The following is a 25,206-nucleotide window of genomic DNA, read 5'->3' on the forward strand; positions in this document are numbered from 1 at the left end:
TCATGCCTGATTGAAAGAGCTATTTGCTGACGTAGTGGCAGAACTTAGTGGGGAGATTGTCCACGGGGTACACGGTCGGACCCGTCTTCATCGTCGGGGGTCCATTCAAAAGAGTCCAGCTGCAGTTCTGCGCCAGCTCGACCAAAACGATCTTGAGAAGCACCTTGGCGAACTCCTTGCCCACGCACATCCGCGATCCTCCTCCGAAGGGGATGTAATTGAACCTGGAGCCGTCCTGCGGGCCTTTGGTCATGAACCGCTCCGGCTGAAATTCCTCTTTGTTGGGGAAAACGTCCGCGACATCGTGTGTGTCACAAATGCTGTAGATGACGTTCCAGCCTTTAGGAATCTGGTAACCCTGGAAAACAAAGGTTAAAATAGAGAATTAGTTCATGCATGTGAAGTCCTGTAGGATAACACGTCCCACATCCAATATCTAAAACATTTAAAGATTTAAGAAAAGGAAAAAACAACTTACATTAAGCTCAAATGTTTTTAATGCTACCCGGAATCCTCCGGGCACGGGCGGGTTAATTCTGAGGGTCTCCTTGATGACACAGCCGGTGTACTTAAAATGTTCGAGCGTCTCCATATTAAGAACCTTTTCAGGCAAATTCGAGCTTGAAATCTCCTGTTAAAGAAAATATCTATTAGCATCCAGCCAGAAAGCGTCTAGCAAATCCTCCAGAACAAACTGGTGTGTATATTAAGGGGTCTTACATTGTCTTCCAGTTCCTCTCGAATCCTCTGGATCACCTCTGGATTCAGGCCCAGAAACATCACCAGAGAGGTGGCTGTGCTGGCTGTCGTCTCGTGGCCTCCGAAAAGAAGCTCTGTCGCCGCCTCTTTCATCGCCTGAAAATGTAAACAATTTAGTTAAATAAGCTGATTTTACTTCAAATGAAGGATTTAAGGAAACACAAACGATGAAGAGCGTGATCAAGCCGATCGTTACCTGCATGCTCAGAGGCTCGTCGCTTCTCCTGCTGTTCTCGATCAGCTGCTGGAGTGCATCCTTGTACCTGGGTTCATTCTCATTATCACCATCCTGAATCTTCTTCCTGATGTTCTCCTCGATTTTGGCATGGATGAAATTTCTGGCTTTCAAGCCCTGTCAAAAAAATAAATAAATCAGGACCCTGTTTAAAAACTACACCGACTTTAAGGATTAATAAGACATACACAATGTGGTTTGTATTCTATCGTATTTACCCGATATAAACCGCTGAAAGGAACGTCAATGGGGAGAGAGAACAGGTTCTTGATCATCTCCTCGAAAGCCTCGACCAGCTCCTGCTCGTCTCTTTTGATCTGATCGGGCTCGAAGCCCAGGAGGATTCTCATGGCAATGCGGAACATGAGGCGCTTCATTTCGGGGTAGACCAGGACAGGAGTGTCGCGCTGCAACCAGTCAGTGATGGCACACCTCACCTCCTCCTGGATCACTGGGATGTAGTTCTCCAGAGCATCCCGAGAGAAAGCCTTCAGGATGGCCTAAACGCACGGATCACGTTCAAAAGTTTAGTTGCATGTCAAACGAGTAAACCAAGTAAACCCAGTAAAATTACCATTCAAGTTAAACAGACCTCAGTAACAACTCAACAAATATCCCCCATGCTGAGATCACTTCACCCCAGATTAAATTATTGTAAAATAATCTAAAAAAAGCATTTACTTTAATGTACTAGAAACGATTACAATCTAAATGTCAAGACAATAGGGCATTGGTAGGTGTGTTTAAGGCTTGTGGATCGCAGAAGCATCAACCAAATAAACATTATAAGCCTAATGTAAATAAAATAGCCCAACTTCAGTGTTTATGAATACAATGTATTTAAGCATATTGCCATTAAAATATTCAATTGCCAATACATTGCCCTGCTTTTGGATTTAAAAAGTCCTTTACTGTTTATATACAACAAATAATTTAATGCAAAAGTCTCACAATAGCCCTGATACTGCACAATCATAAAGAATAAAGAAATCGTGAAATTAGAACTGGGATAAGAAATAAATCCAGATATCTTAGTTCTTACCTTCTTCTTGTTTCTGTGCAGGGATCCGTGCACGTTAGAGAGGGTGTCAGACCCGAGGATGGTCCTGACCGAGGCGGGCCACTGCACGGCCACAAGTTTGTGCTCCCCCAGCAGGATCTGGCGCACATTCTCAGCGCCCATGACGCGCACCGTGGGGTTACCGAAGAGGTGCGTCTTGTAGATGTGTCCATACTTTTGCCTCTTCATCCTCAAGAATTTTCTTCTCTGTTGAGTGAGTGGAGATTATTTAGGGTTACACTTGAATTTATTTAAATAACAGGCTAATAAAAACAGCATTATTGAGGCGTATTTTGAGCATAATTTAGGCGTTACCTGTAGAATAAGCTGAAGCGTCTCTCCAATAAAGGGCAGACCCATGGTGCCTGGAGGGAGCGGACTCGAACAGCTCGAATCCAGCCCTCTGATAACCAAAATCTGCCAGAGTTTAACCGCAGCCAGGATCAGCAGCACTGGAAGCACGACCGTGCAGAGCAAAGTTACTAACAGCGTGTACAGACTCATAGCGGGACGCGCAACTATCAGGAATCAGACAGTAAATAGAAGTCGCCGTGGATCAGTCGAGTGTTTAGACGAAACTGAATCTCTCCGGGATCCATGCCCCCTTTTATACCCATTCCCTCCTGTGTCAGCCTCCTCGTTACCTTGGGTCAGATAAATTAGTTCACACAAAGTTCATCTTTAATTGTGGTGTCATCTCGCCCCGCCCAGCGGCCCAGAAAGAGCCGCTCCGACAACCTTGCGCCATTTGTTATGAAGGCGCATTTTAATAGCCGCACCTCCCGGAGAAACGGGACAATCCGAGGATTTTACTTTGAAAAGGTGTTAATTCCATTGCACAAAGGAAAGCGGCCACGGGTTGCTTTTGTTCCCCATATTCCGCAGTTTACACTCATTACTCCGGCTCGGGTGCCATGCTGAAATACCAGGGAGAGATTTAATTCAGCGCTTAAACCTTCCAACTTTGAGTCTTAAACTCTTCCCAAAAGTCTTTCCCAGAGTTATTTTTACAGAATAATAGGCGGATAGTTTATTGATTCCGGGGAGGAAATCTGTCTGCTCACTTGCACACTGACAAACCTAAATTACAAAGAGCGCACAGTAACGCGTAATTGCGCAATTGGACAGACGGAGCGTGGAAAGATTGTGCAAAGATAAACCTTAAGAATATGTGACGGGACACTATGAGAAAGAGTTCAAACACTGAAACAGGCATTAAACAAAAAAAAAAACCTTACATTTCCTAGCTCAGACTGTGAGGATACAGAATTTATTGGCACTTTTTGCACCAACAGAAATCCTTGTTGTCAATACTGGCAAACCTAAAACAGTGCCTGTTAAACCTTGTTTTAAAATAAATAAATAAATATATCTTATATAGACTCTTCAGTCCATCATTTGTGTTCAATATTCAGTCAGTTATTTGTTCATTAAAATAAGGTTTATATGGCATTTAAAAATGTAAGATGATTGAAGACGTTCTCATAGCTGCACCTTAATACAGAAGTTAACACATTTCATTGCTTGCAAGAGTTTTAAACCATTCCTTGTTATAGAGGTAGCAAATATATACCCAAGACTAATTGAATTAGCTTTTATGCAATTTCCCTATTAGTTAAACCATAATTAATCCAAAATTGGTTATAAAAAAATATAATGATACTTACTCATATGTTGGAATGTACATGAAGTGGACTGAGATGAATGTGAAGAACTTCATGTCTTCCTGATCTGATGGCTTTACAAGAAACTGCTAAATGTATGCCTTATAAAATAAGTAAAGGAAATTTGAAACCAGGTTTTACTGTCTGTAATGCTTGTTTAGACAAGGATGTATACATTTTTAAATCATACCACGAAATATTTAAGGTACAATTTTGGAAACATGGTTAAAGTTTGGCAAACAGAAAATAGAAATAGGGCAGTTGTAGCCTAGTAATTAGGGTACTGGACTAGTAATCGAAAGGTCGCTGGTTTAAGCCCCACCACTGCCAGTTTGCCACTGTTGGACCCTTGAGCAAGGCCTTAATTCCCAACTGCTTAGATAATATACTGTCACAGTACTGTTAGTCACTTTGGATAAAAGCGTCTGCTAAATGCTGAAAATGTAAATGTACATGTAAATTACTTTTGTATTGTTTAAAAATATTGAGTTGACAGACAGACAGACAGACAGACAGATAGATAGATAGATAGATAGATAGATAGATAGATAGATAGATAGATAGATACTTTATTGATCCTGAAGGAAATTAAAGCCCCAGTAGCATTATACAACAAGGATTGGAGTTTGTTCTTATGCAAAGCTTTTAATTCACGATTGTGCTGTTTTGTGTGATTTCATGGGCAAGTGAAGTGAAACTTTGGTACATTTAAATACGAATTAGCTCCGTGTTGTGGTATCGTCCTCTTCCTGTACACTACACAGTGAGCCAGAGCGCGGTTTGGGACGCGGCCGGTGTGATCGGCGGGTTCACTCGTGGGTCAGTGTAAAGTGCCGGAGCGTGGAGCGGGGAGCGTGGAGCAAGGTTACCGGCAGCGTCCGTGATCAGTAAACAGCCACAAGCTCCCACAGCAGGCGGAATTGGGCCACGTTTTTACGACGGCTATAACAAGGAGGGGAAACAGGCGGCCTGAGAGACAGAATGGCTCCAAACTTTACAGCGACGCGTTACGGATTTCCCCCTTTTTACCTCGTTCTTTGATGTGAGGTGCCAATCTGCTGCCCCGCATTTCACCTTTCATTCATTGTGCCAAGAGTTCACAGATTACACAGCAGACCTTCCAGAGTACTTGAATGTTTTAATGTCTTTCACTGGGCTTTAAGTGAGGGCTACGGGTGTGTATGAGGAACATGTATGATGAACATGTATGAGGTTTGCATGAGGAACATGTGTGAGGTTTGTATGAGTGACATGTTTGAGGAACATGTATGAGGTTTGTTTGAGGAACATGTATGAGGAACATGTATGAGGTTTGTTTGAGGGACATGTATGAGGAACATGTTTGAGGAACATGTATGAGGAACATGTTTGAGGAACATGTATGAGGAACATGTTTGAGGAACATGTATGAGGTTTGTTTGAGGAACATGTATGAGGAACATGTTTGAGGAACATGTATGAGGAACATGTATGAGGTTTGCATGAGGAACATGTATGAGGTTTGTTTGAGGAACATGTATGAGGAACATGTATGAGGAACATGTATGAGGTTTGCATGAGGAACATGTATGAGGTTTGTTTGAGGAACATGTATGAGGAACATGTATGAGGAACATGTATAAGGTTTGTATGAGGTTTGTATGAGGAACATGTATGAGGAACATGTATGAGGTTTGCATGAGGAACATGTATGAGGTTTGTTTGAGGAACATGTTTGAGGAACATGTATGAGGAACATGTATGAGGTTTGTTTGAGGAACATGTATGAGGAACATGTATGAGGTTTGTTTGAGGAACATGTATGAGGAACATGTATGAGGTTTGAGATAAAATGGATGAGCTTTGTATGAGGAAAACGAGGAACATGTATGAGGTTTGTATGAGGAAAAATGTGTGAGGTTTAAATGAGGACAATGTATGAGGTCTGTGTGAGGAAAATAAGCTCATAGTTCCTCGTCAGAAACATAACAAGGTGAGAAATGCTCACAGGAATGTCCCTTGGCCTGGTGGAACACAAGGAGCTGCTACCTGAAGTTCAAGTCTAGTCCGGTTACACAGTAATCAGATGAGACGTGTACTGTGATTTATGTCGTGTATTAATATAAAATACTACTGTGTTTATAATGCCTCATAGGATCCTAAGATTGTAATCCCTGATTATTTTAATGCGACTCTCAGCCTTGGTTAAGTTTTAGCTGTAGTGGCGGGTTTGTATGAGGAAAATGGCGCATTAATTACGGCTGAGGTATTTTAAACACGGGCTTGTTTACACACAGCGTTCATATGCTAAACCATTAAAACGTTTCCAATGTTTACTCCTTGAAACGACACTTAACCTTGCTGAATGCTCTGGGTCGAGGTTCAGACTTGGCCTTCTTTGTGAATTTGGTGGTTTTTCGCCTCGTAGTTCCTCGCCAGAAACGTAACAAGGTGAGAAATGCTTACAGGAATGTCCATCGGCCTGTGGAACGCAAGGAGCTGCTACCTGAAGTTCAAGTATAGTCCAGTTATACTTGTGTATATAGCCATTCATGTGTCTTACTGAAAGAAGATTATCTTCTCCAAATGATGCTGAACTGTGATGTTTACATGGTGCATCACACGTTTACAGTTTGAGTTCAATTCCCTCCACTGCTAAACAAAGTCCCAAAAAAGTCACATTTCTCAGAATTTACACTTAAATATCCTTAATAAACCCATAATGTAAGTTGATAGTTGCATCAATTCAAACAAATCCCTACTATGCATAATAAATAATAAGTTATACATGTTGGTGTTTTATAGCTTTCATTACAAACCCCCGGCCCTGCACAGTTTTAAGCTCACCCTGTTACTAACACCTAATTTAACCGGTGAAGGCCGGATAATTAGCTCGTAAGATGGGTCACGTTTGTTGGGTGTGGGGAAAATTGAAACTCCACAGGGTCAGTGGGCCTCCGAGATTGATGATGAAAAAGTTTACTGCTTTAACCAGTTTAATTTGGGAGATATACATGGAAGGTGATGTTTAAAGTATAAGAATGGGGCTTTTTTTGGACCTTTTACTGCTTAAACTGTGACATATGACTTATTTGCACCACAAAATATATGAATGAATTAATTATGAACAAATAAAGAGTCAAATCACACAGTTCACAGTTAAAGTGGGAAAAGGTGTATGAATAGTTAATGAAAGTGAGTTGAATTCAGGAGGCGCAGCCACATTAAAAACCAATAAACTATATTTATAGATAGTTTTAGACATGACTAGTATAACTTTTTAGGAAGCTACTATCTTTATATTTGTGAAAGGTCTAGTAACCTCACCAATACAACACAGATGTCACATTATTATAAGGATTTTTTTATTATGTAATACATGTCATGCATTGAGATTATGTGGCTTGTATATGCCTCTACAGTGCCGAAAAAAAGATCTACTGTGTTTATAACGCCTCATAGGATCCTAAAATTGTAATCCCTGATTATTTAAACGTGACTCTCAGCCCTGGTTCTAAGTTGTAGCAGAGCTCTCATGTTGTTTGCAGTGACTCAGTATTTGGAGCAGTGTGTTGTGTGTGTGTGTATGGTTGAAGCCAGAGGGCTCACCACACCCCCCCTCAGGCTCTGGGCTTGTTTGGCAGCTGACCCGCTGCTGACCCGCACTCACAGACCCTGACATGCGGGTGAACTCCAGCACCGAGCCTCGCCAAGTTCACAGTCCATCAAACCGCTGATAAGCAGCGATCCAGCACCACACAGCGCCACTACAGACTGCGCCAATCAGCTGCGCCATCTACACACACACACACCAACCCCCCAACACACACACACACCACGCAATCAACAGATACACGCTCAGGTTTAAACACTTTTCACTTCCATTAAAGAAAGTCGCATTTATTTACTGCGCCAAATGTCTGGATATTATATCTTATCATTTTTATTTAGTTGGCGTCTGTTTAACACAACACAAAATACTGTCCTTAATATTTTGTTTATGCAAATATAATAATAATAGTTACTCATTATTCTTCCACCAAACTGCGACTGGCATTTTGCGCATCTGTAAACATTCAGCCTATTGAGAAAATAATTCAAGAAAAATGTTCCTAAAATAGAAATGGTTAAGTTTTATATAACATACATATGTGATAACCCGACAGCCTGAATAATTTATGACTACATGGTTTAAATAACGTTTTAATTACTATTAATATAATAACACCGACAATAATAATAATAAATGAGTAAAATTTTAATGATTAAATACACGAGTAGTCTGTGATGGTGTTTGCAATTTATTGATTCGATTTCTTCTCTCCTTAAAATAGAAAAACACGTTGTGACCAGTCTGATAGCTACACATTTATTATTATTAATATTATTATTATTATTAGCAGTAGTTCTATATAAGAAGCGTTACAACTGGATTTAAAGTTCACTTCTTTTAAACAATCCGCTTACCTGGCCTTATTATTCAATTATAGTGATGACTATATAACAATTAATCTTGTTACCATGATACTAATATTAAAATAATTACGCGCTTTAATGTGATTGTATTATTGTAATGTGATTATTGTAATGCGCAAATACGCACCTGCAACACACGCAGTAACTGCACACACACACTGCAGCAGAGAGACACTGTACAAACACACCAACACACACATACACACCCTTAAATCAGCAAGATTTTTACCAAATTATTATTTTTTCTTTCTTCTGCTTCCAAATATTTTTGCAAGGTCGAGCTGATAAATAGTCTGCTTTCCATTTGATCCAAATGTGCTTAATGGAAGGAGGACAGTTTAAAGCAGTCATCTATCTATCTGTCTGTCTATCCATCCATCCATCTAAGACAGTTTTACCTTCACGACCCTGTAGCACATCAGATATTGCAATAAAGTGAATACAAATACAATAAATGAAGTAGAGCCGAGCATTTTGCTGATCACATTTTATTAAAGCGCACAAAGAAAAAGAAATGCATTCTGGAGATCATCTGAAGTGCCCGGGAGCTCACGATTAAGTCGACGACTGGGAATGCTACAGCTAACCAGCAGGCTGTAATAACCTGTACAGTTCTGCTCTATGACACTAAAGGAGGGGATGAACGTCTGGCCATTACTGACCACGTGTAGCATCGCTGAGATTTTAAAAGTCCATATTACATACTCGTCTTCAGGGAAATCATCTTCCCCAGATCGATGCAGAGAAACTCTACATTCATTTTTTTGCGGTATGTACAAGGTTCCTTTAATTACACAAGAATAAATATATATTTATATATTTGGAAAGGCAAACTTAAATAACGCTCAGTGCAAATCGCCAGATGAAAGACCAAGAGCAACTAAAGTGATGAAGTGTTCTGACGACGAACCGCGGCTCTGCTTCTGTAGCTGCCGCCCGCCCGCTCGCTAGTTTATTTCTTTCTTTATTTATTGCTCTTTTCTTTCGTTTTAGTGTGAGCGTTTAAAAGCGTTTCAACTCAAAAAGCTTCATTTCACCCTGAGGAAATTAAAAATGATGAATAAACGAGAAATAAAACTGAATTCCACAGAGCATTTCAGACACGTGCACTCGCTTCAGACGGTGTCGAGTGAAATGTAGATTACAGCTGAAATCCTTCCCTTCCATAATGTCAGGTTCGGATGGAGGTGTCCCTTCATCGTGAGCATCAGATATATACATAAAAAGCACACATTCATGCAACGTCTTTTAACTCTTCCCCTCCAGTCTGTCTCTTTATTTACCCCAGACGACCCCTGTGCCCCTGAAGCATGATTTATGACATATTTACACACACACACACACACACACACACACACACACAAAACGTCCTTCCCGATCCACAACAGAGAATTAAAAAAATTCATATTATGAACATCAGTCCTTCAGCGTGTGGACTTCATGATCCATTCAGCGCTCTGAACACACTTCATCACGGCTCACAATGTACAAAACTTCACTTTTGGCCATTAAAAATACATCACAGGGAGGAATTAGTGCCTAGATGTTGGTGGTTGGCGAACCGACCCCGCCCTTTATATCCCCCCCCCCTTATATATACAGTAACGATTCATTCTGAAATGGGAAGCGACACAGTGGAAGATGTTTTAGCCACCTGCAAAACTTAAAACTTAAATATTAAAGCAAATTTATACCAGACAGGTGACAAATTATAATAATAAACGCATCTTAGTGAAGTACTGGGCCACCAGATGCCAATTCTACTTGCTTTTGGAACTGTACTAGTGGCTGGAACACTTACCTCTCTCTCTCTCTCTATCTATCTCTGTATCTCACTCTGTCTATCTGTCTGTCTGTCTCTCTCCTTCTCTGTCTATCTATCAGTTGGTGGTGGATGTGATGTCCAACAAAAGGGTCCAAAATCCCCCTCAGGTTTTCTACTAGGCTGAGATCATGTGATCATTTTTACACTGAACACTCATTTTAATGCCTGTTAATATAGGCAGCATCACCCTAAATATGACATTAATTTATACCAATATTGATGTGAAGTGACCCGTCCCTATGCAGGGTAAGTGGAACCAAACTTTACTACTAGCGAACTAGTAAAAAACTTGTTACCAGGGGACGAGCTGCTGATGTTTCTGCTTGCTTGTTTGTTGTGGATGTGCAGCGAGCCAAAAAATGTCGTGTACAATTCTAACATACACGCCCCCCAACTTAAATGCTAACTAGTGCTAAGAATCCAGGGCAACGGCACGATTGGTCCGAGGAATGAAGTGGCACCAATGATTTGGCTTTGCATCATTCTGAGTTGCATACAAGGATAAAAATAAACTAAAACATGGCTCATTACATACGAACTAAACGCTCACTCGTCTCTTCCACACGTGCGCTAGTGTAAGTGCAGGGGGTGTAGGTGAGGAGGAATGGAATGAGGAAGGGGGGGGCGGGGGTGTTTAGGTGTGCTGAGACATCCCGTTCACCAGACTTCTGAGCTGCTTTACGACCGTCTCGATCAGCTTCTGCTTGTCCCGGTCGTTCTTTCGGAACTGGGAGAAGATGTTGTTCTTCTTGTTAGTGTCCTTCATCCTGAGGAAAACATATGAAACAGGATTGGTGCCATCTACTGTATATATAGTAGTAATGGTACAGCCTTAATATTTAAAAACTTGACACAGTTTAATGCTAGATGCCCTTCCTGCTATTTATTCAGAGCTTAAGACCAGCACTGAGAGCACACTGACAAGCGCACCTCCACAATGGCTTGGCTGAGTCCCTCAGCTCTTTATACTAATCAGATCTGCTGTGTTTAACACATAAACCACGAGGAACAACCATCAGCTGAACATCTAATATAATATATCCCTGACCATCACATGCACACACTTTGTAGGGTGGTCATAATGTTTTAACCCATCGCTGTATATGAAATGCATAATGAATGCCAAGAGACAACTTCTTTCTTAATAATACAGTGTAATAATAAGCTATTTGATTTAAAAATATGATAATAGATGCTATTATGTAAGAAATACAATCACTGTCTGATTTACATTTCCTGTGACAGTACATTGCCTGAGCGAGTGAGGGTTAAGGGCCTTGCTCAAGGGCCCAACAGTGGCAAGCTGACAGTGGTGGGGCTTGAATCAGCAACCATGACATACAGGGCACAGGGTGGTAACACTCACGGGAGAGGATGCCCACCATGTATTACACGTCAAAACACTCCCTTTTATTCACTCTCATTGACTTAAGGGACAAATTAGAGCAGCCAATCCACCTACTGCATATTTTTGGTACCCAAAAAATGTTAATATGTAAGTATTTAGAATTTTAAAACTAGAAAATCAAGAATTAATTTTAGGTTAAGAAAATATGAGATCTTCTGTGTGTGATCTACAATCAGTAATCCTACAGATTGTTGTGGTATGAGCTGCAAATTGTACCGATTTGACCACATACACACATTTTCACTCGCATAAGGTGATGACCTACTCAAGAGACCACTGTTCCATGTACTTTTTAATGAGTGCCTTATAGAATAGAACGCCTGTATTTGTCATATATACACATATATGAGTACAGTACAAGAAACTCTTTCTTCGCGTATCCCAGCTTGTTTGGAAGCTGGGGTCAGAGCGCGGGGTCAGCCATCGTACGGCGCCCCTGGAGCAGACAGGGTTAAGGGCCTTGCTCAAGGGCCCACCAGTAGCTGCATGGTAGAGCTGGGATTCGAACTCTAAACCTTTCGGTTGACAGCCCAACGCTCAACTCACTACGCTACCCCATTAGTTTTGGAGCAGGACGTGAGTGTTTGTATTTGTTGCTATGGAGGGACAATAAAACAGCAGATTTCAAAGTGAAGATGCTGCTACCTACCCTCTGTTCACCCTAGTGTACGTTAGCATTAAAAGAGAAAGAAAAAGGAGGAACATCATACACCGGGTGCTAATGCGTACATGTATACATTTATAATTCATTCACATGCTTACAGAATGCAGATTTTAAATGCTCGTTTTAGATAAAAGTAGAACACTGACTTTTCCAAAAGTGCTAGTGCGGTGGACGGGTTGACCCGAAGATACTTAGACGTGGGCTGTCCGTAGTCGGCCAGGTACGTGGACCAGTCCCACACCATGAACAGGTCCAGCAGCTGCAACACAAATCAAGGTGCATTTAATGCGAACTAAAAGAGGTGATTTGCAAAAGACATCAAATCCGTTTTCGCTTAGCTTAGCTTAGCCGTGGGGGGGGGGGGGGGGGGGGGGGGGGTTGTGGGGGCGTTCGAGCTGCTGGCGGGGGTTACTTGTGGGGTACTCATTTGGAAAGCGGGATCTGACACTTAAAATGCAAAATGAAAAGCAATCCCTCGGTGACCCTTGGATAACCTGCGCAGGGATTAATCCCCGCTCTGCTCCGGCCTGTAGTCACACAGCTACACGCCTGCCTAGCACTTTGCACCTCCAACTGCCAGGCAGAGCCACTGAATGAGCCGGAGCGGGGAGAGATCTCGGCCCTGAATGTATGCTAATCGATATGAAGCAACGGGGGATGATCGCCGGCTGGCTCGTTCATTATGGAGGATCTTTGAAAGGGTGGGGTTTAGAGCTAACTCCGTTTCACACCTGCCAGGCCGACCGTATTGGGGAGGACTGTTCTCCAGAGCATCATGTAGTGCTGTTTGCTGTTCCTGCTGGGCCGTTACACTGCAGCCGCTAAACTGAGGAGGACACCGGGGTGGGTCACTGGGAGAATGGATTTCATGGATTGTTTGCTTTTTAGGACCTGGTATTGGGGCTGGACGATAGAAACCTCATTTTTCGTGATCATTCTGACTAAAATATCCTCAGTTGGTGCTTTTAATAGTTTGTGGAATGTACCTGATCCTAAAAATAATTATAATCATCATAATAAGGATCCTCCAATGAGAAAAGAGTCATGAGTCAAATGATTCTTATTATTATTCTTATTCTTATCTACTAACTAAATAGCTAAATTTACATTACTTGAAGACACTTATTCAAAGCAACTTGCAATGATCACTAAATACAACTTGAGCAATTGAGAGTGGGTTAAGGGCCTTGCTCAAGGGCCCTACAGTGGCATATTTGGTCATGGTGGGGCTAGAACCAGCAACCTTCTGATTACTAGTCCAGTGCCTTAGCCACTAAGCTACCACTGGTCATCATAGCTCGAAATGTACACTTACATCATTTAGCAGACACTTTTATTTAAAGCAACCTACAATTATGACTGAATACAATTCTAACAAGTGAGGGTGAAGGGCCTTGCTCAAGGGCCCAACAGTGGCAATTTAGGCTTGATTACTAGTGGCAAACCTATGATTACTAGTCCAGTCTTAACCACTAAGCTACCACTGGCCATCATAGCTAGAAATAAACTGAGAAATACACACTTCATTCGTTCATTTAATGTCTGTTTAACCACCGCTTCATCCTGGTCAGGGTCGCAGTGGGTCTGATTCACTGGGTCGCCAGTCCATCACAGGGCAAACACACACTATCACTCACACACAGGGTATTTCAGCAGCTTCAACTGGTCTGAATGTAATTAATAAGGAACAGCGGCACATTTTAGCACTTGGATGCGCACCGCGTTGGACTGTTGGGTACCGTGCAATGGAAAACGGGTTTTTGTGGTACAGTATGAAGTAAGATCAGTTACATCAACAGCGGACTCAAAGCACAGGTATATTACTCAGGTAACGTCCTGAAGTCTGAGTGTGGAAACACTTTGTGTATCGTACCTGTCGGAGGTCGATGAACGCCAGCTGTAGCGTGTCACCCTGGAATCCTGGCACAGGCTCCGAACTGGCGAATACTGCAAACGGAACGAGAACAGATTTATAGAAAATACTGCATTTATTATATTTTTCAAAAGGGAGCCAATGATATACCAATATGTGTAATGTGGACTCTTAAAACGTATCTGACCCACAACAAAAAAAGCTGAACGACAGACCAGAGGTAGGTCATTATGTTATACATCATCTATGTCACTACAGCCGTACATATAATAGCTGGTGAGACTGTTTTGAATTCAGAGCATGCTCAGTTTTAGCACTGAATGAATGAAATCTCATTTGCGTGCAGTGCGATGCAATACAGCCCAGAAGTTTACCAGTGTAAATGTTCTAACAAAGCTGTAGCCTTTTCCAGACCTCAGGTAAAGCCTGTTTTACCTGTGCCGCTGAACCCCTGTCTGAACTCTGATTCACCCCGTGATACCTGCGCTTTAGGGCTCTACAGGGACACACACACTCACACACACACACGTGACAGTGATGTAGCAGACGAGCGCTTGATCGACCAGGCCGCGGCTCTTCCGTCTTTGTCCTGCGTGAATCCATTAGCCGGACTGGATGCTCGGATTCGGCCTTTTCTGCGCGGCTTTGAACTGAGATGACGGAGGTCAGAGGATCAGGTTCGGGGGGGGGGGAGCTTGACTTAAGGCGAGTTAATCCATCCCGCCTCGTGTTGCTGACAAACATGATTACAAGCCGAGCGGACGCACAATAACGGAACATTTGAGTTCCAAACTGGTCTAAAGAGTCACGCCGGTGTCTGACGGCACTATATTTCTGATCTGCGTGTTTACTTGGTGCTTGTTCGATGCCGTATTGTTCTACCTGTCTGCCACGCCCAGTTTTGCACTGTTTATTGGTCAATAAAGAACAAAGACTTGCTGATATGAAGCTCGGTGATGTGTTTCATATTTTACAGAGACGCTATGAGCTTGGTTATGGGTTAACCGGCGAATAATGGTGGCTGGTGAGCTGTTAAAGGAAATTGGCCAAATTTGCACCCCTATACAGACAGTATGGAACAAAAACCAACATAATAGAATCGCAATGACTCAAGCTCGTCTCTTCATAGCCACAATGTACTTTTCTGGGATCAGCTGCAATGATATGAACACGTTTCCAATAATTTATCCATATTTCAGGGCATTTTGTCTCAATTTAAAAGGACATTTTGCCCCAGTTAGCACCAGTGAGTGGTGACACTGGGGTCCAGGTCTTCATCTGCCTCCCTAATCAGTGCATCCCAGGTTTAAACACAATTGAAGCTCAACAGAAGGTCCGGGAGTGAATAACGAAGCAAACGGGCAGGATTTCCTCTTGAATGCTGCCCCCTATCTCAACACTAACCAACTATTGGTGAACTATTATGACCACATTCTAAAAAAAACTGAAGCGTTGGCATGAGGGTGGCACGCTACGTCCGGCAGACCTCACTTTCACTCACGTTCACACTGTATGACGTCCAGGTTGAACTGCTGGATGGCTCCCATGCTGATCTGCTTGAGCTCGGTGTCCAGCAGCATCTGCATCAAGGAGGTGGCGAGGTGCTTGCAGGCCGACATGCAGGCCGTCTGCGCCACCTTCCCCTGCACGCACACACACATAACAGAGGAGACGTCAGGCGGGCATCAGGTCAATGTCCATCACGTCAATTTAAGCATTTACATTCACATGTGAGGGACATGTATATAGTGGGCTCCTCTAGTGTCATTTAAGTTTTTGTTATTGCTCATGATTGACCATAGCTGGTGACTTCTCTGTGCCCAATTAAACAACTCTAGTTTAGCTGGACTGATTACAAATACATGGAACAGTGCTATTCTACCAAGGTTAAACAGAAAACCCAAATTGTCACCTTATGCTAAGAGACAACATGAGTAACACTGTCCACCGTAATTGGAGCGACACTTCAACCAATTAATCCACTGCATTGAGCTAAAACACGCCCTTTTGGTGATGGAAACGTTGAGCCCACCGTAGCCCAGATGTTTTGCATTAGGTGGTAACAAGGGTTTTCTCCAGGCAATCCCGCTGCCCGCTTCTTAACGAGGTGGTAAGACACGGCCTAATTTGGCAGCTTTCTGTGCTTTCGCCTCGTCGGGAGGTCACTCGTTCGACCGATTTCACCCCGTCTGTAAATTCTGCCCGACAACTGATCCGGTTTCATGCTCCATTTAACCAGGTGACTTCAGACTACAAGTGCTTGTGGTTCGTTTTACGTCCAGAGAGCTTCTAGAGTAATAAATTCATCTAATTAAATAATAGAAATGTAAAAGGATCCACTTTTCACACTATTTCTGTATATTTACTAGAGCTTTTGGATACACAGACTGATAACGACCAATCATGCAGGTCGACAGAGCTCAAAATGAGCAGTGCGACACGTTCACACACACACACACACACACATGCACTAGCTGCTAAACCAACATACATGCTGATGACTTACCAACACCTTACTATTAAAAATATCAATCTAAACCAATATCAACAACCCTGTCCATTAACAGAGACGTGATCAACACTTAAAACCGTACCAGTCGCACTGTGGACACACTTTCCAATATCGGCTGTATTGAAAAGTCCAACAGCGCTTCTTATTTTCAGAGTCATGCTTCTAGACTTGACACGAGGTGCTTTAAAAAGCGAGCATTCATGTGCACAATCAATCGTTTAACCGTAACGATACCACATTTTGCTCCAATTTAAGACTTACTGACTGCGACTGGATGCGACACTACAGGCTACTTTCATTGATCTGTTTTATAAGATGAGTGTGTGAAGCAGGACAGATAATACAGGCAAAAAAAAAAGGAAATTAATAATGTGGCAAAGACGGAATTAAAATGCATAAATTAATAAAACAAGAACGGTCCAAAAGTCTGAGTCTGGTCTGATTTTATTCCTTTTGGTCTAGTCAATGGAAAAATAAAAGCGTTAGTGACAATAACTCAGCACACTGCGCTCACAGTACATTACAGGTCAGAAATGATGAGATTAAATGTGTTTACATGGACGTACAAACCTAATAAATCAAATAAATCAATGAACTGTAAGTAACAGCTATACACCGACCAGGTATAACATTATGACCACAGGTGAAGTGAATAACACTGATCATCTCTTCATTACGGTACCTGTTAGTGGGGGGGGGGGGGGTAATATTAGACAGCAAGTGAACATTTTATCCTCAAAGTTGATGTTAGAAGCAGGAGCGAGCGTGAGGATCTGAGGGCCAAATTGTGACGGCTAGACGACCGGGTCAGAGCATCTCCAAAACTGCAGCTCTTGTGGGGTGTGTCCCGGTCTGCAGTGGTCAGTATCTATCAAAAGTGGTCCAAGGAAGGAACAGTGGTAAATCGGCGACAGGGTCATGGCCCGTGTGGTCCGATCCAACATGCCTCGACGGGTCGGGGCTGTTTTGTCAGCAAAAAGGAGGGACCAACACAATATTAGGAAGGTGGTCATAATGTTATGCCTTGTCGGTGTATGTTGTGTGCTTTACTTTGAACAAATTCTAAGACACCAGTGGTCAATAAAAGTAATAATAATACTAATAAAAGGAGGAAGCATCTATAATAAATGCTAATAAATGATTTGTAATGAGGGCTGAATAGTTTTGATTGCGACTATGGGATGGCAAGAGGATTTCGAGTGCCAACACCGACTCCACCATAGCCAGCCCTGGCCGGGAGCTCAAGAGAAGGAACCGCAGAGCAGCAGACTCAGGATTCTGGACCCTGTAACACGAGTAAATCCGAAACCGTCTTTCTAAATACGACCACGACCTGCCTGATTGGCTGGAACGCGAAGTTAACGCACTAGTGACCAGGTGGACACGACAGTCGATGCGGTTCGTGTTCATTTCTTTATTTTTAAGGTACAACAGGGTGGTGAAGGAAGCAAAGCAAGCCGAGAGGCGAGTCCACACAGCGGACGTGAGCATGCGCGTCCCCCCGGGGCTGGGGGTGTGAGGAGGGTTTACTTACCGACATGGCAGCATGATCAGTGGTGTTACTCTGAGCAGGGGAAAGAAAGTATGGCAACAATAAATGGACAGATTTAAAAGGTCTGATAATTAAGCATGCTTGGCAGAGTGAAATAAAAGGTTACGGTCGTTAAGAGGAGGAGAGAGAGTCCACATTCCTGAGAAAATAATCAAACAGGACAGCAAGGGGAGGCTGAAGAGTAGCAGGCAAGCGCTTTGACTTGATTTATAAGCTATTGTGTACCATACACTAAATAAATACGTTATTTACTATAATACATTTTAGGTATATATACATAAAGTAGATAGAAGTCTTTCTTTTAATGCACCAATTAGTTGTGGAATCAATATCACCCCACACTCCGGCACCCTGTCGCTAACCGAGACGCCGAGAGTCTCGTTAAAGGACCGTTTGCCCCCATAAAAACAGGCACGAGTGCTCAGTAAAAGAACAACAGCACGACCTCCACGACCACCGTCCACATTAAACCGAAGCACATACATCCGCGTGCGCGTGACGCCGCGGGTCTTACCGGGAGATGCGTGAAAACCTGGAAGGTGCTGCGCAGGAAATTAATGAGGTCCATGAGGTAGCCGCTGGCCCTGCCGTCCGACTCGGACATGCCCCACTCGTAGTCGGCCAGCTGAATGAACTCGTCGATCTTCTGGTTGAGCTTGGTGTAGATCTCGCCCTCGGCTGCGTGTCTGGCGTCCTGGAAAATTTGAACGGCATGAAGTAAAACGGCATGACTAGCTTTAACTCCTATGTGTTATGTAAGTTAAGTCAATACGGCAGCTTTAGTTAATTCATAACCACAAAAAGACACAATAATTACAGACCAGACGGGGCAGGTATCTTACCTTAAAGGTGGAGAGCCCGTAGAGTCTTGAAGTGTGGCCGGTTTCCGGAGAGACGTTGGTGATGTTGGTGATGAAATCTTCCAGGTATTTACAAGCCTGCTCTAAGTGGGTGGTGTTTATGATGATCTGAACCAACTGCAAAACAAACGACACAAAATGCAATAAAGCATTTAAAATTTTTTATTTAAGTGTATTTAGAAAAATAACAGCAATTTAACATCATATGATTTTAAATATATTCAGTCCTGCCAGAAATTTGCTCCCTCGCACAAGGCAAATAACGCCAGTTAGACACCCGACCAGGTAGGAAGGAAGCGGCACTAGTAATATAATATAATATAATATACTAAAAATTCGAATGTCTCCAATGTTTATGTGTGAAGTGGCTATAGAAGCGTGGTGCTGACCTCGGTTAGTCCTATATGAGGTTTTCTGATGAGGTTCTGTAGGCAGCCGCTCAGCGTTCTGGTCAGTAACAGGTTGGTGGATTTGCGAAGCATGTCGTCTATCTCTGTAGAGCTGGAGACACAAAATAGGTCAATAACGTTCACAAAACAAACAGTTTAAGGCAACAAAAGATGGGTAAAAAGTGTATAAATAATTATAATTTATACACGCTGATTAAATACACATAATGCTTGGATCACACCTGAGGACTGTTTATTATGAGACGCTCTCTGGTGATCCATCAGCTGCGGACACAAAGCATGTCATCATATCATTCTGCTTTCTTTTAAAACCTAACTAAGAACTTCAATCCTTTTCCAGCAGACATATAAAGGGACCATTGGCTGAGGAGAACAGATGGTTAAAAACTCCACCAAACCACAGCGAGAGCATATTTTCTTAAATCGAGGACAGCGGTGAAGCAGGAGTGACTGTCTTACTAAAATGTGCCCAACGGATCAGCAATAGCTCCTCCAGGAATAAAAAAAAAAATCCCAATATCATGTAAACATATGAAAGATGTACCAAGTGCCATCAAAACGTCAGTACTCATTACCTAAGATGATGCAGACGAGGTTGCAGATAAATCTGACTTATTTAAGGCAAGATCGACTATCAGAGGTGTAATTTTAGATTTCATAATATAATTTCATGTATTGAATGAGATTAAATGAAGTTTTAGACTATATTATGGACTTCTTTACTGACATAATAGCTTCTTTAAATAAAATAAATTAAAAAAATACTTTGCTGACATCCTGTGTAATAAAATGCACTGAAATAATAAAAAAATCCTGCAGCAGGACATGCATGGTGTGTGGCCATAACAAGGTGGAAAAGCCCTATTATTTATCATGTATGTATTATTATATATAAAAATGAATTACAAACATTTATAAGTAGCTCGATGTTACACGTTTTTAATATTACTTCACATCGTTATAAATCAGTTTGTCCTTGTATAGCTGTGCAGCTCAGCAGCAGCCACTGAGCGCGTGTACTGGCAGGACGCCGCCAGTCTGTTGATTTTGCAAATGCGAGTGTGTGGTGCGAGGTGTTGATTAGGAGGGAGGGGTCAGGTAAGCAAACACTCAATAGAGAGTTCCAGAGGCCACTCATTACCGAGCGCTTAACATGACAAAGAAACAATTAGAGAGGAGTGTGAAATGTGCGCCGATTTGCATTGATTGGCACAGAGCCGGAAGGGAAAGATCCGACATCGGGATCGACTCTGACTCACTTTACGGCACACGCACACATCGCTCTGACCGAGCCGGGGAAGCAGGCAGGAGGGAGCTGACCACACACACACACACACACCGTGAACGATCACTAAACAGAACCACAGAGCTCCGGCTTCACTCATGGGAACACGTTCACTGGCTCCACGTGACGGATGTTGATGGAGACACCATCTCTAATGTGGAGCCGGTCGGCCCCGCTCTCTCTGGGAAAGGGATCTGGGACAGAGCAGAGCCTCCAGAACAGCAAACTGAATGCCACAGAGCTTAGAGAGAACAAATATTGGCATAACGGCTGAGGGGAAGGTCAGGAACTCTGAACGGAGCTCCTGGTGGAGAGTTTGGTCGAGGGTCAGCTAAGTCACTCTCTCCAGCCCCGTTTCAGATAAGCGCTCCACAGGCCCGGACCGACAGGAGATGAGTGACAGTGGAGCTAAGCTCTTGCTCAAATCCCGTTCAGCAGAGGGGCCAGATGCTCGTGATAAAGCCTGTTTGCAAGAAGTTCTCATTACTTGATAAGCTTGTTTAGGGAGCGGTCAGCGATAATGAGAGAAAGTAAAGTCGATGCACACACTCTGGCTCAGCAGTAATTAATAATATGCAAACGTTGTGTAATTATATTTAAATCTTAACTAATTATATAAAATCCTAATACAAATATTACCTTTCTTGATGAATCTGATAAATTTGTTAAGATTAAAATAAAAGGAATTCATTTGCATGTAAAATTAAGTCAAATTTCTGCCTTTAAGTCTCATTTAAACGCTTTTATTTGTTATATATGCACCTACACACGTATCTTCAGCGATCGAAGCTTTAAGGGTCTGGCTCAGGGTAAAAGTGGGGCTTGAACCACCACCTTCTGATTACTAAGCTGGAAAGGTAAAGCTGGGACACACTAAACTGGAAGTGTATCAGATAGCTTGGAAAAAGCCTAGCTATAAAGTATAAACATGATCTTATTAAAGCAAATCTTTATATTTTTATTATGTAATAAGAATAATCTTAGATTCCTTTTTAATACAGTACTGGAACTGGAACTGTCCAACTGGACTAGCAGTGATTTTTAATCACTTCGCATTGAAAGAGCAGTGGCACATCCTTAAATTGTGATTTTAAAAGTAATATTTAGCATAATTGACCAAAAATAAAGAATGTCTATTTATTTCCAATGTAATTACACATTTATTTAGTGTACCGCTTGATACGTCACCAGGCAATGTTATATAAATATTTATATTTACGTAGCTCCTAATTTATTCAAGTTTTTTCCTAATTCCCTAATAATTTGAATAGAAATGTAATAATATAAACTGCAGAGCTTTAAGATGTCAGCTGAGATGTCAGGCATCTCTCAATATAAAGTATTTTTCCCTCACTGGACGTGACACGTCTCTGCTTAATACAACAAGATGTGTAATTATAGGTGTTTTTTCAAGCTAAGGGAGCTCAAATAATAATAAAAAGGAAGCATAAATAATAATAATACACATTTCTTTCTCACAGTACCGTGACGGGATCTCGTACCTGCGATGTAGTGACTCTGAGAACTTGAGGCTGGCATAGATGAACTCTTTCACCTGAATGTAGATCTGAGGCACTGACTGGGACATCGGCAGCTTCTTTGGAAACGGTTGCTGTTTAATAAAACACAGTGAATCCGCTTTAATAAGTAACACAGCCGTCCGACACACACGAAGGGTTTAGATGTTTTGGTCGTATGTACGTCTCAGACGCATGAAAACTCTTCCAAAGAACAGGATTAAATCTTTACCAACGTGTCGAACGTGTACAGACCTTTTCGATTTCTGCGTCGTGAAAAGGAAATCGACCGACCACCGACTTGTACTCCGCTTCAGTCTCTACAGGGATGGGGCTGTAGTTGTCCTGCTCGAATATCTCCCTGCCCGACGAGAGAGGCGAACACACGCGCTACCGATTAATACACACGAACAGCAACATGCGACTGATGAGCACGTGGATAACAGAATAATTCGGCTAATGTGTACAATTTATTTCTACTTCAAGAGCGTCCCAAAAAGCCAGAGCAGGTCTGGTGTTTACAGTTTGTTTCTTTAACTTTGTACTGAAGTACCACAGACTAATAATAATAACAGTATAATAGATAGAATAATTAATTAGGTATAAAACCACACCGTGATGCTATTAAATTGTGATACTGCAGAAATAATCTGTATTCAGGCTTGTACTATATACATTTCATTTCAACCAGCGTTTTATCCTGGTCAGGGTTGCAGTGGGTCCGTCTAGGTGCCAAAATGCTCACAGATAATTTAATCATTTAATTTCTCTTCTAAATAGGTTCTATTTATATTTTAATAAATGGGTGTTATTTGTAAATGTTTCTCAGTTATATTAGAGGACAATTTTCGTACTCATGTCCTCATTTCATATCATTTACTTACACTGTAAAGATCAATAAATCAGAATTTACTGGCAGACCAGTATTACAACACACTGGCCAAGTGTTTAGATCTTTGCTTATTATATTTTATTAAGAATCTGACTAGACAGGACAGATATCTGTGTTGTTATATGTAACATTCCGCTGTCCTCCCTAAACCCTGAACACGACTTAACTAGCTAAATAAATTTAACACATGTAAAAAAAATCTTTTTTTTTTACCAAGCCAATACGAGCCAGTATGACTGCTTTATTACCTGAACACCAGCGCCCACTTCCTCAGCAGGGTTTCATTGTACTGGTCTTTAATCTCGAACAGAAGGTCGAACAGCCTGTTCACTAAGAAACCGTAACTCTGTCCGAAACACAAGACGGAGAACGAAATCAGGCCGGAAGTGTAAGAAACAAAGTCATGAAACTGCTGCCGAGCACGAGGTGTGAGATACCTGTAGAGTGTCTGCAAATACGCCGATCATGTTCTTCAGCTCCAGGACCAGGTCGGGATCGCTGCTGTAAGACTGTAGGGGAGAGAGACGAGATCTTTTAGTCATAATACGACACTGAAATATGCTTGTACGCAATGTAAGGAAGGTGTACAGTATACATAACTACATTTACTTTAATTATATTAGCTTTGCACACACACACACACACACACTCTATGCACATTTTAGTAGCGCCGATCGACCTGCACGTCTTTGGACTTGTGGGATGAAACCGTATACAGGGAGAACATGCAAACTCAACACAGAAAGGACCCTAATGAGGACAGAAATCGAACCTAGACCCCTCTTGCTATAAGGCAACAGTGCTACCCACTGTGCCAACCTCCCCAGATATATAAAATCCATACAATAACTAGACTCGATTTGGTCACACAGATTCATTTCGGAATGTAAACGCATTTAAATGTACTTATAAAGCTGGTAAAACTAACATTAATTACTTAACTACAAGTTAGTTTGGTTAAAAGCTCAGAGTTTTGGACTGGCCGTGCCTAGTTTGCAAGACAATGTGAATGCTAAGTCTCTGGTGCTCTCAGAGCTTCATGTATGCATAACATTACGTATATCTCTATTTAAAAGCATTATTTTATATACAGTATATATATATATTTTTTACAACACTGAGTGCACAGCCATCAAACCAGCTCCTAATAAAGTCCCAAAATAAAGCAAGTCAACTAGTTTCACTCTCTGAATGGCTAACCAGCAGTCACTTATTGATCTGATACTCCGGGGTATTAATGAGTCTTTAAAATCACTTAGCATCAGAATGAAGAGTGGTCGTGTCCCACCCCCGCCCGAGAGCTTGAAGAGTGAAGAGCAGCGTTTGTCCTAGCTGGGGGATTGATAGAAGAAATATAGGGCATTTGATATAAGAGACATAAGGCGAATGTAACCTAGCGGTTGTGGTACTGATCTAGTAATCAAAACGTTGCTGGTTCAAGCCCCGTCACTGCCAATCTGCTGCTGCTGGGCTTTGCTTGGATTTTAATGCCATGTTTAACACATTTGTGTTATTTTACGGCATGATAGGTATTACGTTCGAGTCTGCTTATTGTACCTTGTCTTTATATTTGGGGTCCATTGCATATTTAAATTTTTATCTTTATGGCTGTGAGATAAAACAGTTAAAGCTGTTCTTGTTTTGTCTTGTGTAAGAATTGCTTTTGCTGTCTTTGGGGCGCTCTGTTAGGATGCTTATCGTAATCTTACTGTTTTGTTAGCTCCTTTTTTAAAATGATGCAAAAATGACACATCAGTAGTTTGTGGACATGAATAATTCCATAAAAATTCTGAAAGCGCTCTGAATGATCTAATAAACGGACTAAGCTTTTTTGATCACTCGAAACCAGTAGACAGGCACACACACACACCGGTATCAGTGCTGGAGTTTGTTATTCACACGAGCGGTTAATAATTACACGGACCCGTCGACGATGTAAACACACTCGCTCGATGCGACGTGGACAGGAGACCCTGGTCAGGCTGGCGTGCGGCTGGCGGGTAGATAAGCCGGCTACAGGGGCGCTGCTGGTTTGATTTATGGTCCCTCACACGAGCATGATTCCCTTGTTAAACATTGACGTGGGGAGCGCTGGCCTGCCTCCGAGGAGCGGCAGAGCGAGGGCGTAAATCACGCCGCTAAATGAGCGTCACCCAAACTGTGACACACAGCATCAGTCCACACCTCAGGCAGCACACACCTCGTACCGTTTACACAGGCCGCTACACACACACA

The 25,206-nt window shown here is 42.1% G+C and overlaps 3 protein-coding genes across 7 annotated transcripts in view; 1 reads left to right on the forward strand and 2 right to left on the reverse strand.

The window, feature by feature from the left end:
* The window catches only part of rpl38 (ribosomal protein L38), a 302,538-nt gene that overhangs the window by 122,047 nt on the left and 155,285 nt on the right, over positions 1 to 25,206 (forward strand). Inside the window, exon 1 of one of the 2 annotated variants that reach the window (XM_063002691.1) lies at positions 803 to 807. The exons of the other annotated variant lie outside the window; for it this stretch is intronic. The gene's annotated coding sequence lies outside the window, so the exon portion shown is untranslated. Of the gene's footprint in view, positions 1 to 802; positions 808 to 25,206 lie in introns of those variants that run through there. 2 annotated transcript variants of the gene reach the window in all.
* On the reverse strand, positions 20 to 2,558 carry LOC134321125 (cytochrome P450 26A1). The gene is made up of 7 exons (XM_063002687.1): positions 2,370 to 2,558; positions 2,037 to 2,261; positions 1,213 to 1,494; positions 956 to 1,111; positions 721 to 855; positions 479 to 631; positions 20 to 358 (listed from the first exon to the last, which is right to left on the reverse strand). The coding sequence occupies exons 1-7, from the start codon at positions 2,556 to 2,558 to the stop codon at positions 20 to 22; spliced, it is 1,479 nt and encodes a 492-aa protein (XP_062858757.1).
* The window catches only part of exoc6 (exocyst complex component 6), a 42,555-nt gene continuing 25,994 nt past the window's right edge, over positions 8,646 to 25,206 (reverse strand). For 2 of the 4 annotated variants that reach the window (XM_063002678.1, XM_063002679.1), the window contains exons 12-23: positions 23,409 to 23,480; positions 23,220 to 23,317; positions 22,335 to 22,440; positions 22,065 to 22,174; positions 19,257 to 19,368; positions 18,850 to 18,984; positions 18,522 to 18,701; positions 17,990 to 18,019; positions 15,445 to 15,586; positions 13,944 to 14,017; positions 12,217 to 12,329; positions 8,646 to 10,765 (exon numbers count right to left, since the gene is read on the reverse strand). In XM_063002678.1, the coding sequence (XP_062858748.1) occupies positions 10,633 to 10,765; positions 12,217 to 12,329; positions 13,944 to 14,017; positions 15,445 to 15,586; positions 17,990 to 18,019; positions 18,522 to 18,701; positions 18,850 to 18,984; positions 19,257 to 19,368; positions 22,065 to 22,174; positions 22,335 to 22,440; positions 23,220 to 23,317; positions 23,409 to 23,480 (1,305 nt within the window). In that variant the 3' untranslated portion in view covers positions 8,646 to 10,632. The remainder of the gene's footprint in view (positions 10,766 to 12,216; positions 12,330 to 13,943; positions 14,018 to 15,444; positions 15,587 to 17,989; positions 18,020 to 18,521; positions 18,702 to 18,849; positions 18,985 to 19,256; positions 19,369 to 22,064; positions 22,175 to 22,334; positions 22,441 to 23,219; positions 23,318 to 23,408; positions 23,481 to 25,206) is intronic. The other 2 variants (XM_063002680.1, XM_063002681.1) reach the window with 1 other exon arrangement.

The sequence above is a fragment of the Trichomycterus rosablanca genome, chromosome 10 (genome assembly GCF_030014385.1).
Source record: "Trichomycterus rosablanca isolate fTriRos1 chromosome 10, fTriRos1.hap1, whole genome shotgun sequence".
Lineage (NCBI taxonomy): Eukaryota > Metazoa > Chordata > Actinopteri > Siluriformes > Trichomycteridae > Trichomycterus > Trichomycterus rosablanca.

What these genes read in the sequence shown, in the direction of transcription:
- LOC134321125 (XM_063002687.1), bottom strand. Translation starts at nt 2,558, where the DNA reads ATGAGTCTGTACACGCTGTTAGTAACTTTGCTCTGCACGGTCGTGCTT. An exon ending in TGCACAGAAACAAGAAGAAG is followed by an intron (nt 1,495 to 2,036) that starts GTAAGAACTAAG and finishes CCGTGCGTTTAG; the next exon opens with GCCATCCTGAAGGCTTTCTC. An exon ending in GAGAGGAACTGGAAGACAAT is followed by an intron (nt 632 to 720) that starts GTAAGACCCCTT and finishes TTTCTTTAACAG; the next exon opens with GAGATTTCAAGCTCGAATTT.